Source organism: Erithacus rubecula (genome assembly GCF_903797595.1).
Source record: "Erithacus rubecula genome assembly, chromosome: 2".
Lineage (NCBI taxonomy): Eukaryota > Metazoa > Chordata > Aves > Passeriformes > Muscicapidae > Erithacus > Erithacus rubecula.
In genome coordinates, this window is record NC_136685.1 from 93,047,917 (window position 1) to 93,066,178 (window position 18,262).

General features: G+C 40.4%; 1 protein-coding gene across 1 annotated transcript; it reads right to left on the minus strand.

Moving 5' to 3' along the window:
• Positions 1–32: 32 nt before the first annotated feature.
• Positions 33–17,831, minus strand: LBR (lamin B receptor). The gene is made up of 14 exons (XM_079298399.1): positions 17,676–17,831; positions 13,360–13,540; positions 11,683–11,871; positions 10,245–10,328; positions 9,138–9,315; positions 8,362–8,555; positions 7,755–7,809; positions 6,371–6,565; positions 5,712–5,815; positions 5,122–5,247; positions 4,856–5,024; positions 3,584–3,664; positions 3,355–3,477; positions 33–2,496 (listed from the first exon to the last, which is right to left on the minus strand). Exons 2-14 carry the CDS (start codon positions 13,522–13,524, stop codon positions 2,336–2,338), a joined length of 1,824 nt encoding a protein of 607 aa, XP_079154525.1. The 5' UTR covers positions 13,525–13,540; positions 17,676–17,831; the 3' UTR covers positions 33–2,335.
• Positions 17,832–18,262: the final 431 nt, after the last annotated feature.

Consider the following 18,262-nt stretch of genomic DNA (forward strand, 5'->3'; position numbering starts at 1 on the left):
CATCCCCATGCACTAGAAAAAGAATGCACTACTTAGTTTTAAGCAAAACCTTTATTTTAGCTCATGGGCTTGCTTTGTATTAAAAACAGTTACTTCAAAATCAAATTCACATAAAATTCAGCAGTAAATGAACTGAAGTCATCATTGGTCAGGATCAGATTCTGAAAGACAAGGGCTCTGAATGACATTTGAACAATCTTAGGTGGCAACAGATAAAACTGGGAACGGCAGCAGGAGCAGCTCCTGCTTTACAGGCTGAGGAATCAAAGTGCCCATTTCCTTCAGAGATTTTAAAACACCAGCTGCACACCAGGGCCATTTAATGATTTCTCCATTTCCCATAAATTCACTCAGCAAGGATTGAAAACAGCCCTATCCCAGTTTAATCTGCTGCTTCACAGGAGTGAATTCTCTCGAGTCTTGTTAGAGGCACTGCTATTTTCTGCCAGCAATCAAAGTACTTGTCTTAAAACAATTTCCTTACAACACAAACAATCAGGCTACATTATATACACTTCAATTGTACAATTATCTTTAAAAAATGCCCGTACAAAATAGGTTATTTTATTTTTTTAAAAAAAATCACATGCTAAATTTCAATTACATCAGCATTTTAAAATAACTGAAAAAATTGATAAATAACATTCCAATTTATTAGGAACACTCCTGGCAAGCAAGTGCAGAAGTATCTGCACTATATTTAATATTCTAATAGGCTTTTCAGGGCAGCTTGTGCTATAAACCTCATGTACAAAGTGTGTGAAAGGCTCTTACTTGTGACAACAGAATAAAAGCTAATTAATTAAGCAAGAGTATTTCAGTAAAATTATTCTACTTATGAAGTAAATACCACAAGGGCATCTCATTTACAGCCAGTTAGACAAAGAACACAGCTAGTGACCAGAACACATACATTAGTTAGAAGTCAAATATATACAAAAATATATTAGAAAGTGGTTGAGTTTAACCACAGGCTCATGTAAAAAATGTTGTTTTAAATAGCAATAGCAAAAAAATAGCTATTTCTCTATCTGCAACAGTACAAAAGGCAACACCTACATATGAGGTAGCAATGCCAAATTAAAAACAAAAAGAAACCAAAAAAACAACTTTGGATTGAGGAGCATTTCCTATAATTTCAGAGCATATCTGTCAATACAAATATTTAAATGAACACTTCAATTGTTTCAAGAATTAACTACATTAATTTACAAAATCCTTTATTCAATTAACTTTTAAAAAATTACTGGAAATTGGTTTAGTTACTGATTTCTCCTGTTTCTAAAAAAGCTGTTGCATTTTTCAAACCCAAATACTGTACAGCAAAAATGTGGAGGCTTTATTATACACACTTGGTAAACACTATGGTACATTAAGACTTAATTTACAAAGATCAGAAGAAGCCAACTGCAGTCATTTTATCCTTTTGTGCCTCACAGGCAGACACTGCACACTTTTTACCCCATGTTCAATGCCAGAGGCAAGCTGAGGGTTCACTATTCCCTTCCACAGCCACAGGAAGTATTTGAAGTGTTTCATCTCCCTCCAGGAGTGTGAGCCACAAGCGTGGCTTCCATCTCTAGGGCCAGGGCTGCTGCCAGGCAGCAGCTCAGACTGCCCTGGGCTGTGCTGGAACTGCCTCAACAACATGGGCTGGGAGAAGGGAACAGCTGTGCCCTTCTCCCAGTTTCATAATTTTGTCCTCCTCCAAGTGCAGGGCAGGAGGGGCCAGCTGAGCCTCTCTGACCAAAAAAAAAGCCATCAATGAAAAGCTAGCTAAGGAGGGGAACAACCATCCAGCTGAGCTGTGCCAGGTCTGGCCATGGGGCTGCAAGCCCCTCACATGGGTCAAATTCTCTGCTTCCAACTCCAGTGACCAAAAAGACCCTGCTGCTCCTCCAACTCAGGCAACTAAACTGGACATCTGAAGTTAGATGGTACGAGTGACACCAAAAAATGAACTGGATGGAATTTCAGCATTTATTGTATTAAGAAAATAATATACTTTACATCACAGTGCTTAATTAAATGCAATAAAAAATGTAAACTCAGAATTCTAGATAAAATTTAGCTTGAAAAAATTAGGGCTCGAAGAATTTTGAAAATTCACAATTCTTTAAAAATTGAAGTCACAGCCAGTCAGTTCCCATAACTCACATCTTGAAGTTTACTTGTAAGTAACACCTTTGATGCACTCCAGCGTTTGATCAGGTTTTGCTCGGTTTGTTTTCTTTAAAAGCCTAAATAACAAATGACCAAGTGCAAAGGTAAGAGGTATCTTCTCTGCAAGGACACTAACTGCAGCAGTGATGTGCCCATCAAGCCCTGGAGTGCTCTAGTAGATGTAGGGGAATATGCGGTACGGGACGCGCTGGCAGTACCTCTCCCAGGCCAGGCCATACTTCTGCTTGCAGTGGTGCTCGTCACGAGCCTCTCGATGCACAAGCAAGCAGATGAAATAGATCACGTAGAAATAGGGTAAAATGTGATTAAAACCTGCAAAGGGAGAAAGGTAACTTAGATACAGGACAAAAATCCAGAGATAGTAGCTATTAATGTGTTCAAAGCTGGTGACACGCTCTTCAAATATTCAACAAGACAGAGCAAACATTGTGACACACGTTCACATGCAGGTAGAAAAAGATCACAAACCCACAGAAAGTAATTCTTAAAATTTAGAGTCACAAAACCTATCAATTTCACTCTCAATGCATGCAAAGTTGGCAAATATTTAAATTTCTTTAGTTATCAAAAGCAGATTTCCAGTCACCACTGAACTGTCCCACAAAAGGTTTTCTCTATTTTGGCTGCAGACCTGAGTCCAGCTTTGCTCAGAGCACATGACTTGACTTGTGGATGAAAAGAACTGGGAATGACCCAGAAATGTGAGACTGCAGTCCAAAAACCCAAACTGTACTCTGGGCTGCATCAGGAGGAACATGGCAGCAGGTTCTGATTCTAACCCACTACTCTACTCTCCTGAGACTCCACCTGAGTGCTGTGTCCCCAGTACAAGGAACATGATTATGTTCTTTGTATGATTAACAAACATTTTGCAAGATAATGCAAACATAGTCACTAACCTAAAAAATTTAAAGAACAGCTAATCAGCAAGTAAGTCCCATGGTTATTGAATGATAAAGTGTCAGAAAGATGAGTAAAATTTTAAGTATATGTCAAATCTGCAGCAAGTAAGGGTAAAATGGAAGCGAAAATGTGCTGCATTAGATTATGACACACATCTGTCATTCAATAGGGTTTGCTATCTCCAATAATTACCTGGCTTTCAAACCCAGTCAGATGGAAAACATAAAAGCATTTTTGCCAAAATCCACTTTAGTCTCTGAAACTTACCACAGGGTAGGGACCACGCCAGAGCCATGATGATATCACCAAGGTAATTAGGGTGACGAACAAAACCCCACCAACCCGTGACCAGAAGCCCTTTTCCAGTTGCAGTGGGTATAAATTTCAGATCTGTGAACAGAGTACTGTGGTCAACCCAGTGATTGAAATAGGTATTTAAATACTACAAGGAGCCATTGCATAAAATCACAGCCAATGGAATAAAAAATGTACTCACTGGCCAACTTGGGATCTGCTGGATTCCGTCGGAAATTGTTCTTCTGAGAATTTGCACTACGGAATATGTAATACCCAATACCTGAAAATAAACATGATGCATTTTGCATTTTCAATTCTCAGCTTCAACAAAAGCACTCACATGCCCTTTGTCACATTTATTCTATCAAAGTGTTTCCCACAGAGATTCAACTGATATTTTCTGGTTCTCAGAGCTCTAACAAGATAGAAATGCCATTGGAAACCTGTATTCCATATGCTCCTACTCATTACTGACTTTGAAGAGACTCTGAAGAACCTTTATTTTCACATCTACTTTTACATCTACATCTGAGTTTTTTAATGTAACACTGAATTTGAAATTCACATAAGGGGATGTGCTGCATTTTGTATGATTACAGCTCTATTTAGCAGCCCAGCACTTTGTTACAGCATCTACTCCATAAACTGACTACCCATTTTTACAAGATCATGATAATAAAATAACCAGGCAATGAATTATCTGGGTTTGAAATTAGTATCTCCCATAATTTTCACACAGCAATTTGAACTTGCTTTTTCCAAAGCTGCATTGAAAACAGATGATCATAACATACTTTGAATAAATGGTATTTAAAAAAAATTAATAGAAACCCAAGAAAAAACATTAGGTTAAGATGAAAAAATTATTTTTTGTTTCATTATTGCACCCATTAAGTTCTATGCGTTTTCATTACTTCCAATTCTTTGTCACGTCTACTAAATGAGTGGGCATTTTTGGGTTTCCTATTCAGATAACAGGGACCACAAGCTATATTGGTGCAAATTTAAGGTTGCCTAAAGATGAGAGTTCTTTTCTCAAAGCACTTAGTTTTGATGAAAAAAGATGTTTTCTACTAACATGTGTTTGTAACTATGGTCATCAGGGAAGGAGATGCAAATAGTTACTTTTTCCCTAGATTCAGCAGAGCATAGCCAACAAGGCACTGACTTGTTTTTTATGAGTCACTCAGATTGACTTAAAAAGGCATCTATTAAATTCAAAATATGTTAAGTCATTTCTTCAACTCCAGACAGCACCCACTCACAGCTGCTTCTCAACAGAGCAATTAGCTGTTCAGAGTCTTACCTATCCTTCATTTGCTAAAATGAGGATTTATTATATTCTTTGTATTTCACAGTAGCCAAACAGTGACTGCTGCATCCGAGCTAAAGTTTCACCTCCCTTTCTCAAAGAAACAAAATCAGATCTATGTTGCAACCAACAGCAAGAATAACATTTACTGTAACTTACAGTTCAGGACAGTAACTGCAGCAGCAACAGGCCAAGTAATTGTGGTGGGATGACCCACTAAGTAGAAGGCCTGCAGGCTGTAGACAAATGGAACCCACACCAAATCTCCAAACGCCAGCATGAATCCAAATCCATCATGGGTAATGTCCATTGTAGTCAAAACAGCTTCCTAGAAACAAGGAGGAAGGAATTATAGCATTTCCAAAGCCTCCTACTCCTAACATTGCTATTAGAAATGGAAACAGTTGAAGAAGACGGGCATTTACCTCAAACCAAAGAGCATCCACCACATAGAGAAACTGGAAGCTGTTCACAAGAATCATGGACAGGGATGGCACACTGAGATTGTGGATCTTCATCTCGGCCAAGAGCATTGCCAAATTTATAACAACCTAAGTTAGAAAAGATTTTATTTTAAAATTTACTTGTAAAAGAAAGTGATATTTTCTATTATATTAGACGACACTTTAACACAGGTATTTTTGACCAACGTTTAAGTTTAAAAAAACAATAAACTATTCCAAAAGTCAGATTGCAACAAACCACATTTCTGAAGCTGTATAACCTCAATATATGAGTACTTTAAAAAGAGTTTTCATTTGCCACAAAACAAAGAAGCTAGAAATTTCCTTCAAGTGAATAAAAATGGTCATTGCTTGTTTTTCAATCTGGAACTGTTTCTCAGTACTCATTTATAAGTAAATATATAGTATTTATAAATAAATATACATAGTATTTATGAATATATATATATATATATATATATATACACCCTTAATATCAATTGTGTGTGTGTGTGTAAAAATCCCTCTGTGTAATATTTAAGCAAATATAATAACTCAGATTACTGACTCACCCAGCCAATTAATCCTGGACGCAACTCACAGAAGAATTTAAGGTCAAAGTTGCCAATACGAGGGTTTAATTCATGTCCAGTAAAAAAATCGTAAATAAAATACCCTGCAGGTAAGACACAACCTCTGTTAGCAATACTCTTCCTTTTATCTGCCACTACACTCCTCCCCATAAATAAAATCCCACTTTCCACTAATCCTCTCTCTTTACAAATTTTTAGAAGCCTTCAGATTAGCAAAGAAATAAAAAGTGAAGAGTATGTGCAAAATACAAAACAAAATCTACATAGTTGGTATTTTAAGATGCCCTAATATTTTATTTATTAAGAGGACTAGCCACTTGTTCCTTCTTTATTTTAAGCCTTATCCTGAAGTTCACATAACAGTGTCTACAAACACGATCACATGGCATGAATTAATTTTACATTTTCTCCTACTTAATTGCTTTTGTCTGGGAAAAAGAATTCCCTTCAGCTGTGACAATTACCCATCCATCAAAGAAGGTGAACAAGAAGGAAAATACTTTATGATATAAAAAAAGTACTTCACAGAGCAAAGTAAAAGTCACAGTTTTATAATAACCAGCCCTAAATGTAACCTTTAATTTGTAAAAATGAAACTAACAATTTGAAAATAAATTATCCAGAATGTTCTAACTCACCAGAATTTCCACTTGGTGCTAGTTCCTCCTCGGGTGCTTTCAGGGATCGAATGTACAGATAAATGCTCAATGCCAAAGAAAAAGCTGCAGCTGACACTGCAAACTGCACAAAGTGATCGTACAAATAATGAAGCTCAAACTGGAAGTACAACAAAACTCCAATAGCTGCAGCAGTCAAAATAAAAGCATAAAACCCTAGAGGATATAGAAGACAGACATATTAGTCCAAATTAAAAAGAAAAATAGTAAGACCTGCCTAATCCAACCTTCCTGTATTTTGACTTCTTCCAATATTTATCCATACTCCAGTAACATCTTGGACATCTCATGGTTCAAACTTCTGGGGCACAGCAATAAAACTAAGAGACTCTAAGTCCTGAAACTATGCTCATCAAAAGGGCAAGAGGCAGGAACACTGTGAATACTTCTCAGTTTTTTATGCCATAAGGAACCAATTTCAGATTTTAGTGGAAAAATGGACACTGACTACTAACGGATAATGAGAGCAGGTCACAAAGTCTTATCAGTGGACAGCTGAGACAACCACAGTCTCATCTTTGAATTATCTTCATGTATACCTTGGTACAGAGAGCAGTAACTGAACTATTAAAATGACAAGTCAAAACTTCAACACAAACTTTTGCCTACTTTGAGAGCATAAAATCATGCTGAATGGATTGATGCCTGAATAAGAGCAGGCAGTCCTCTGCTGCTCTCAGCTAAGGACTTCCTATGGATCCCTTCACAGGGTCACAGGGGTTGAGGTCAGAAGGAACCTCCAGAGCTCATCTGCTCCAGTTCAGATGGAACCTCCTGTACTTCATTTCATGTCCAGTACCTTCTGTCCTCATCTTTCCACAAAAAAACTTTTAAAATTAACCTTTGAAGCACCAAGACAATGGCTTTCTCTTTTTAATGACCCACATTATGTAGGTTATTTCCACTTTTTATCAGAATGCACAAAGAATTGGAGCACTATGGCATAACTAAAGACAAAAGTCCAAAACCAAGACAGGTATGAGACAGCCTCAACAAGACTCACTTCTGCAGAATGTAATCCCCCTTGTTTCTATTACTTACAGCCCTATTCCAACTTTAAAATGGTGCATACTACCAGACTATGACAAAACTCAGCTTTTTAATGTAGTATTTGGATTCCACTACCATCCCCATACAGTGCAATGTCTTGCTCTTGGGGCACCTATTTCCTGATTATTACTAACCACCTTTTTCCAAGAAAAGGCTCATCCTATTTTATCCAAGATTTACAACAGATATGCTCTCTGGTCAAACTGTATCTTTCAACATTTGTATTTTATGATGCTGAGCACTGCAATTCCCACAATAGAATCAGTTTTAGAATAACCAACTGCAACATGCTTACCATTTATCCGGTACTGCAGTTTCCTTCCATTGGAAAGGGGCAGGCCTTCTACCACCTAAGAAGAATAAAATATTTATGTTCAACAAAACATTTTCTATGGCCCCTTCAAGGGAGGAAAATCAAGCTCAACTCTGTCAGAAAGACATTCAGTGAAAGCAACCAGCTGGACACAATCAAACTTGAAGCTCATGCATTGTTCTAAAAAACATACTCTGGATAGTAAATGAAAAAGACTACGAGTTTCAAATAAAAATGTTTTTAAAAATAAACCTCTTCCTAACCAGCTTCAAGAAAGCTGAACTGCTACAATCATTGTGAACATACACAGCATGTACACCTAAAATTCTAGAATTCTATCAGGCAAAGTTTATCCACACTTTGACCCGAATGCCTTCTGCCTTCTCTAAAGAAAGGCTCTGAAATGCAAAAATTTTTGACCAGCTGTGCTGTTTTAAGCCTACAGAAATCTGCAGCAGCTATATTCCAGTTTATTATGAACAAACTCATTAAATTGCTTTCAAACTCACTGTATTAGAACACACCCCATCTTCCAGCCCAGCATAGAGTTTAGCTGCCCATAAGGACCCAATTGCTGCCAACAGCCTACCTTTCCAATTGGCAGCAAGTGAAACACAGCTTGAAGGAAAAACCACAGAAGAATGATACCAAACACCCTCCACTCCCAAAGACTCTCAAGTGCTGGCAAAGGAGGGAAGTTCAGGAGACTCGGATCATCTTGTTTGCACATGGACAGCAAGTACAATACAGTAGCAGGCAGGAAAAGTATCAGCATGAAGGTCCCTGTAAACAGACATCAAGGCATGTTAGAAGGTAAGCACAGAAAATAAAACAAATTGTTCCAATCCCACTAAAAAAAAGCTTCAGTAACAAAGAAGAGGCTGTCATTATATTCTGCTGAACAAGACAGCAGCAACCCCCACAGCCACATAGCAGGACACTGAGATGTTCTTCTCACTCCCTTACAAGGTGATCACACACCCTGCATCCCTTAAAAAATAACCAAAAACTGTCTAAAAAATACTTTACTGTCAAAGCTTCAAACACCTAAGTTTTGAAAATGTAAAAGAAATGAAAAAATGTAAATGTAATTTTGAAAATGCTTGCTGGTTATTCTTTAATCTAGAAATATTTAAATCTCACTATGCAAGGGATGGCACAAGATCTTAGCTGCATTTCATACAAAAACCAAGGGCAAAAAAAAGGTTCTTTGACTGCCACCAATACAAGTGAAACACAACAATTTCACTCTGCATTCTGCAGCCAAGGTCTAAAAATCAGTTCTTGACATGACAGTATGGTCAGTAAGTAAAACCACACAAAATAGTACTAATTTTCAACTATTAAGACCATTTGCATACATACCAATTCTTCCCCCAAACTCTAGATCCTTCGTTTTTGTTGGTACTTTCTCAACTGGTTTCACAGCCACAAAAGTCTTTTTCTCTGAATAGATCTCTTCTTTTTTCCTGTCATCTTTCCTTGGACGCAAGCTGTACTGCTCAAGCACATGCTTCATTTCCAGGTCTGGTTTTAACTTTTGCTGCGAATGAATAAAAATAACTTACTAAAAAGTTTCCCAGTGACTTTATTCTACTCCAATATATTATATTTCAGAGGACAGTACTCACTATTAAACACCAATAGACAATCATTCATTCATATAAAAAGACTGGTAAAATCAGACACTGTAACCTATTAGGCCATGATGACAGATCAGCAGCAGTTCCAATACAGATCATTCACTGCCAGCCTCCTCCTATCCCTTCCATATGCCTGGGCATTAGGTAACTATCACTTTCTCTGTAGCAAACTTATTTCACCTCTAAGCTTAAGTTGCCTTTTATTTCTGCTTGATTGTAAGTGTGAAGAAGGGATTACAGGCAACCTCACTCCTGATAAGTCAAAATTGTACTAATTACCAAAGAAGAGTAACAGCCTTGATCTGAATGGGTTGCAAGTGTGATAAAAGGGATGGGATGGGGTAGTCAGGGGGATCTTGGAAGAAAAGGACTTGGAGGAGGTAGAGGAGCCCTGAGGAAGAAGGACAATCCAGAGACACAAAGAAGAACAAAACAAGGGAAAGAGTTGCTGCAGTAAAAGATCTGCTTTGAGGTCAGTCTAGGCCTAGCTGAGTTGTACCCTGCAGTCACAGTCAAGGTAAGTAAAGCCTGCATTCAGAGTCTGCAAACCAATACTTGCAGTCATAGTCTAGCAGGAAATAGCCAGAAATCAGAGTCTGCAGTTGGAACCTACAGTAGGAGCTTGCCTCAGCAGAGTCAGGATGGCAAAGCTGCAAAGAATAAACCAGGACTCTTTCCACATTGTTAAATGAGAGTCTGTGTCTTGGTTCATTTCTACCCCTAATGAGAGGTCTGCTGCAACACTTGATTATTGTATTGCTCTTTTTTTAGGAATTTTGGAGACAGCCTACCTAGGAATGTGACAAAAAGCTAAGTTCCATGCTCCTACCTCCAAGATGATGCAGGACGTGTCATTTTTTTCTGTACTTTCAGGTTCACCATTGTACCTCTTGGTGTTATTCTCACTTGGTTTCTGGTTAAAAGAAGAAACACAGTTTAAGCTTTCAGTGTCCTATATATGGCACAGTTCTGCAGAACTGAAAGTTTGATTTTCCATAAAATATCTTTGAAGAAATAAATTTCCTCATAAAAATTCTTCTCATGAGTTTAGCTTACACAGCTCTGGGAAGACATGACTCATATGTTTATTTCAGCTAAAGTTTTGTTGAAGAGAACCTGGTCTTTCCAGTCATACAAGAGCTAACAGATTAATCCTACTCCTCAGATAGAAGGCAGGACAAAGCCACCAAAGATTTTTTAACCATTTTATCCCAAAAGGTTAAAGTACAAAAAGTAAACAGTAGCTGCTGGCTAAAAACTACTTAAAACCAGTTTGTGATCCACACACACTGGATAACACAACTCATAAGAGCTCACTGCAAAACAAACCCCACTACTATTTCAGTGCCTAAGAGCAGCAATTTACTAAATAACCTATCTAGCTAGTACATATTAATCTGGTTTAGTTCAGCTGAAACTTAACTAAAACCTGTTCATTTTCAATAGAACAGCAGAATGCATCTTCAGTTCAAGGGACTGTGTCTCAGACAAGTGAGAAGCCATCTCAAGGGCCCAAGAGGCAGAGGAAATGCTGTTTGTCTCTTCATGGAGAAATATCACCTCCATTTCTCTTCACTTAAAGATCACTTTTTTCCTCTTCACTTAAAGAATCATTTTTTGCACTCAAAGTTCAGAAAACTGCAAAACCAAACCTAATAAATTTCAGCTAAACATCAGATATTGGTAAATCAGAAATCCCTACAGGTTAGTTTTTATAATTAAACCAGTTTTGTACTATTATTCATCACCAAGGCCACATTTAAATATTCCACACTGCGTATTTTCCACTCCTATTGTGAGAAGCTGTATATGGTAACAGAACTCATTTTATTTTAACTCCTAATACCTACCTGCTACGTATCAATTAACACATCTAAAAGGAAGCTAACTTCCCTTTGCCCCATTTCACAAGTGGAAGCACATGGCTAAAAATTACTCAAATATTAAATATAAAAAAACCTCTGTTTGTTTGCATACCGAGAAGTTTGCGGTATCCACGTTCAAGTGGAACTTTATAACCTTGGTTTACCTCTCAACAATTTCCTCAAATGTTGGAAGCTAGAAACCCTATTTCTAAAAGGAAAAAAAGACTGTTCTGAGATATACTTTTGCAGGTAATTATTCTGTCCAAAGAACATGAACTGCAGCTGGCTTTTACAATGATAAACCCATTCTGCATAAAACCAATTTTTCACAAATAGCAAAAGTTTCTTTTAATAAAAATCCAGCAAACCCCCCCACAAAAAAGCACCAAACAAAACTAATACCGGTAGAGCTAAGGCGGTCTCCTGAATGGTTTTCTTTTTCTCATCTTTGTGTTCCCTGCTTTGGGAAGCAGAACGACGCCGGCCCCTCGCTGGCCGACCCGGAGACCGAGAGCGGGACCTGGTGTTACTCCTTCTGGAGGGAGAGCTTGAAGAAGACTGGCTCTTCCTGGGCTTGAATGATGACTGTGACTAAAAGAAAGATGGAAAGAAAGCAAAATCTTATCTATGTCTCAATGAACAATTTTAGAAACTTGGAGGGTTTTTGTGATGACGATACTGGCATATAGTTCTGTAGTTGTATTTCTTCTAGTGATGCTCTACAAGGGCTGTTAAGAAAGAGCAACTGCAGAATACTCATTTTGCTGGCAATTCCCAAACAAGCCTGTTCCAATTGCTGCTGGCAATTCCTGTTGAAGCTACAGAAATGGGCTATGGATGTAAGCTACCAAAGTGAGCACCCAAGCTGTTAAGCACACCATCCTCTCACAATCCTGAGCACAGGGAAAGGAACTGAGAGTTGTCTCCTAAGCCCTCAGAGACTGCTCTCACTTCCACTACTCAGCTTTATTAATGCATTTACCATAGCAAGGCTCATCACCTGTATGAGGCAACACAGAGCAAATCAACACTAAAAAAACCCGTCAGCCTAATAATTTCATTATATCTGGTAACTAATTTCATAAACAGTTTACACCAAAAGCACTGTTTGATTTCTCTGTGAAGTCTATAAAGCTGATTTCCCCATGTAAAATTTCCACAATGCAATTTATATAATGCATAAATGTTTCATAACAAAGAAAAGCATTTTCCCAGCTTGAGTCTGCTAACCTGCATGCACAAGTAACAAGTCAGAAAGTCTTGAAACAGTGAAAACAGTTGCCTACCTCAAGGCAGAAACATTTTGGTCCCAGAAAAGGTCAGTTACTGGGCATGGACACTGCCACTGTCACACTGTCACAAGAAGTGACACAAAGACACACAAGCTGGCTTTGAACCCACGCAGGTTTTGGAACAGGCCATAGGAAAGAACTACAGTGAACACTCAAACAGGGCTTTTTCCTCCTGCATTATTAATTTTCAAGTGAAACTTTATAGAAGTTTTAAAGGCCTTTACTAGTAACAAAAAATGAAATAATAAAGATACGTAAAGAGGAAGGAATGTGCTTATATGACATGAACCTTTCTCAAGGGTTTGTAATTGTCAAAAACACAGCAAAATACCCCACTGAAGCCTCTGAGGACCTAAACCAGTAAAAGCTATTTGCACATGTTTGAAGTAAGTGCTTGAAGGGCATGCATTGTTTATACTTAGAGTGAACTTCATCTTCCCATTTGCTACCAATTTTCTTATATAGAGATGGAAAACCATGAAATTAGTATCAACCCACCAACTGATACCTTTGTAAGGTACTCAAACCAATCTTCCATGAAAAATCATGCTATAGACTTCCTGAAAGATCAGACTTGGTTTTCCTCAAAACCACTAGTTTTTTTTACATAAATAAAACAACCATGACACTTTCAAGACAGGGTCATTCTGAACTTCTACTTGAGGTGTCACATAGGAAAAAACTTTCATTTAGCACCAATTCCTTGAAGACACAGTTAATAAAAACTTGCAAAATAACTACCCAGTCGTAAGTTGAAGTATTGATAATTAAATATATGTGTACTCACCCTTATATCACTTTCTTTCAGTGCAAGTTCAGTTCCATCTTTGTACTTGACAGTATAAAGATGAGCAACATCATCATAACTGGTCACTTGTACCTCATAGTACAGGACACTTCCTGGCCAGCGGCCCATCACCACCTCACCATCAGCATACTTCCGGCTTGGCATTTTCCAAACAGGATCCCTAGAAAAATACATCAGTCAGTCCACATGACAGCTGAACATTAGGCTTCATTTTCCCCTACTCTCTTTCTGTATCATGGAACTGAAAAGGGGACACTTACAATAAGTCTCCACTTTAAATAGGGAAAGGCTGTGTGATAAGAAAACAGCAGTGATCTCTTTTCCAAATCAACAGTAGACAGAAGAAAGAGTCTTAAAATAGAGAGAAGATTGAAGTTGCATGTTCTGGAAAAACATTCAGATGTATTAGACTGGTACTGAACTATGATATACAATCTCCATCATCAGGCAAAGCACATCTTTGACCAAAATTACATAATGAAGCTCATCTTACTAGAGGGAAATGCAAATTACATGGTATTGAAGTGTCCTCTAACCCTCGTTTCCTGTGGTTCTACAGAAATTACAGAAGTGATGATTTCTAAACATTAAACATCCCCAATCTCTTCAACACTTACAGCCACATTATACACTTTCTTCAATTTATTATGCCAAACACTCAAAAGTTAGAAAACTTCAGGATTTAAGCTCCTGAGTTGAATATTTTTCTACCTCTTTAGCACAAAGACATAACGCCTTTTCCAGGGTTCCGTGGGGAAACAAAGCACAGCAGAGAAATCACACAGCAACCTGAAAAAACTAAATTATATCCCCCTTGTCTGCATCATCAGTTTTTACCTCGATATTAACAAAACTGCTACCCTTGGTTCACCTCACCAAGTGCTGGGAAAAAACACAACTACAATATAGAGAAAGTTGTTTTTAAGTGTAAAATCCTGTAGCATGGTTTGTAAAGTGCTTCATGTTATGTCACTGCCTTCTGAAAATAGATATCGGAAGTAGAATACACTTTTAATCTCAATGTATCAAGTGAGACTACCTTAAAAGCCTAGCATTAAATACACACTAACATTCGTACTGACACCATGTGTACAACCAACAGAGGAGTTGGCAAGGACAGGGACAACACACAAAGCACAAAATGTTGGTGTCAAAGCATTTTATTTTAACTTGTTTGCTTTATAAATAACCTGAGGCCACACAAACTAAGGCAAATACAAGTCTTTAACTAGATAATCATTACATATTAACTAACCTGCAGTGAAAAGCCATGATTCTTGGGGAAAAAATACTGTTAATATTCAATCACAGACCTTCAGACACTGGGGGATGGGGCTCAGTAAGGTTTTACAATCAACATTTATTCTGGCTCTTTCTGACATTGCTGCTGCTGTTAAATGTTACACCTGTGTAGCTCTCCAAGACAAAATAAACTCAGCAGAATTCCCTCATATGGATTTTATTAGCAATACTCCAAACTACTTCAGAACAGAAACATCTGGCCATCCCCTTTGCTGTAAAATATTTGGAAGAGGAAAAAAAAAAATTTGGTTTCACTGACACTAGCCAGTCAGAACAATTACGAGTTCTAGTCTGTGCTTGTTAGGCATATACTATTCCAGCTCTTCTGCATTCTAACTAGTGTTTCTTCTTCCAGTTTTTGTCTTATTCTTTCTGAATTCCCACTGCTCCAACTTGCTTTTATCCCACTCAGCATAAACCCTTCAAATTCATAGCCCCTTTTCTTATGACTTCTGTATTTTCATTTCAAATTCTCCATTCTCTCCTTACCCTCCATCTTTGAGCCTTTGTTGATTTTCTGCCTTTTCTGCTCTTGTTCACCAAACCAGTTCTTGTTCCTCTTTGCCACCTCTGCTTCAGTCTGATCTCAATCCCACTTCTGTCTCCCTGCCCAGGTCTCTCACCCAAAAGGCAGTTCTTTAGGAGATCCATGTCTACTGCTGCCCTTTCCCAGTTCTTGCAGGCACAGCTTCTTCCTGCTCTTCCATAAATAGTCTGAACACGGGGGCTCTGAGGAGTGCACTCGGAGCTGTCACCAGATGTCATACCCTGATCCATGACTCCATTTCCCCTCTGCTTGCTGCACTTCCTACACCCCTGCCTGCTGCTTCTTCTCCTGGCCTGCAGCACCTCAGGCATCAGCTGCAAACCTGGAGCCTGACCAGGACAAAGCTGGCAGATCCCCACATGAAGTGAAAAACAAAATCTTTTCAAAAAGGGTAACATTTTTTCACAAAGTTGTTACTGAGGACATGTACACTCATTTTTTCCAATTTATAATAACCACTTCAGAATTTAGATACAATTTCAAAGGGGTAATAAATGCTCTGTCAGATTTCAAAACCCAGCAATGCTGTATGCAAACACAAAGCCCAAAGTAACTTGATGAGTTAATTCTTGTGAAAGGCAGAAAGACCTTCCCTTTCTCCAACCTTGTTCTCAAAAGAGCTGAAGTTAGTTTTAAAAAATTGAAAAATGTGGTTGAAAGACCTGTAGCTAAATCAATGTCCTGTAATTCAGCCTCAGGTAGATATCACCAATATGAGATTCCAAAATAATAAACAAGCAAGTGGAAATATCTTCTGATGAAAAAAAAAAATGAACAATCTTATCAATAGGAAAACTTATGCATTTTCCAATTATTTTCCTTAAATATAACAGCTTAATAATAAGTTCAAACACTAAACATTAAAAGAAGTAAATGCAACTTCTTACCCTACCAAAAATAATTGCCTCCTGTGAGGGAGGTTTGCAATCCTCATTCCTTATATCCCACTTCAAAAAGCTGCACCTTACAAAGGCAGCCTTCATCTGTTCAGATAACAAACACAATTACTGGCAACAAGAAGAGAAAAGACAGGAAGTCTTTCAAAAAAATTCAATTTAGAGACTACATTTTTAATTTACTGCTCTTTCAAGCTCTACACACCCCTGATAATTTTCATCATATCAGCTGGCATCAGCCTAACATTCCCAGCAGTTCTGCACAAACCTTTGAATTCCCAGGGCCTCAAAATATGAATCCAAAGAAAATTTTCTCATATGATGAGCCCTGCACTGTACAGACACCTGACTGCAAGTTTAGTCACTTACTCAGGAGATGAAATTTGTCTTTTCTGAACCATTACTATTTTCCTTTAGCAAACTAGAGTCTAAGAGAAAGGATCAAAAGGACTTTGTATCCTATACCAAGCCAAGCCAATTAATGCAAATCTCCCTGGAGCCTAAAAGTTGGTAAAGAATAGAAGTTTCTGCTGACTCAAACAAGAATGAAATAATTAAAAAGAAACTTGGCTGAGAAGTATATTGCCCCATGCAGACATTTCTGGTCTTAATGACTCTCCCACTAGATATGTGGGAAGATATTTCAGTGTGGAGAAAGTGGTGACTGTTACCTTGTAGCCACAGGGAGATCACACCCCAAGAGTAGAAGCTGGGAACATAGTTTCAAGAATAAATAAACACAAAACCAGCCCTCCCTCTGGGAAGAGCAAAGCTCACAAACACTCAATTATTCCATTTACTAATTTTGACATCTCACCGCTGTTAGATAACGTTCTGGATGTCAGAGAAGGTAACCAGCTGAATGCAAGAAAAAATGCGGGAAAATAAAGAAAACGCTGACAGGCAAGGCGAACAACACACGCTAAGTTACTACTGAATTCACCAAAGACCTTTTCAGCAACACCAGCACTCTCTCTTCACCTTCAGAACGGTGGAGGCACCTATCCCTGTCCAACCCAACTTAAAAACAAGTACAAAAAAAGCCCCGAGGCAAAAACAACAACCCATGAACCCCCGGGCCGGGAAGCGAGGGTCTCCCGTTCACAGAGGCGTTCTCCCGGAAGCCCCGGGGCGGCGGGGCCGCAGGATCCCGAAGGCGGCCGGCAGGGCCGGAGGCGGCGGGGCGCTGTTGACAGGAAGGGCCCCACGTGCCGGCGGAGGCCCGGCCCCCGGCCCGCCCCGCCCGCGGCCTGGCGCGGGGCCTCCGCCGCGGGGGAAGGGAGGGAGGAAGGGAGGGAGGGGCCGCGCCGCCCCTCGGCGGCCTGCTCCCGCTCGGAGCCCAACAAAGCGGAGCCGCTCGGCCCCGCCACCGCCGGGACCCCGCGCCGCCCATCCGCCCGCCGGCGGCGAGGCCCGAGCGCGGCCGCGGCGACCGGCCGCAGCGCTTCCCGCCGCGAAAGGCGCCAAGGGAAAGCTGGGGGGAGGGGAGGGAGCGGGTGAGGAGGTGGGAGTACCCGGGCCCGCGCGCGCCCCGCCGCTCCCGTTATTACCTGGAGCCCGCCCGCGCCGGGCCGGGCCGGAGGCGGTTCCGCGGAGCGGCGGGAGCGGGGCCCGAGCGCGCGCGCCGCTCTCCGCTGAGGGGGAACAACCTCCCCGCCGAGCGACGGTTACGGCCGCGCGCACGGCCCCGCCCCCTCGCCCGCCCGCCAAGCGCGCCCATTGGCCGCGACGCGCCGTTTGAATCGCGGGCTGGCCGCGCGCCATTGGCTGCGCCGGCGATGGCGCGGCGCGCGCGGCCCCGCCCCGCCGTGAGGGGAAGGGGGAGCTCGGCCCCCCCCCGCCGCCCTGAGCGCGGTGATGGCGGCGGGGGCGGGAAGGTCGCCGCTGGCGTGGCCGTGGGGGCAGGCTCACACCACCCGCGCCACCCAGGCCCCGCCGCCCGGGTAAACAAAACCCTCGGTTTTGTTTACGGAGCGCTCGCGGCGCCGGGGGCGGCGAGACCGCGAGTACTCCTACGCCGTCCGAACAAGCCGTGTTTCTTCCAGCCCTGCGCCTCCAGCGCTCAGCGATGACAAAATGTGGTAAAAATGCAGAAAACAATATGCCCTCTCACTCCAAAAGGAAAATGAAAAAGCGC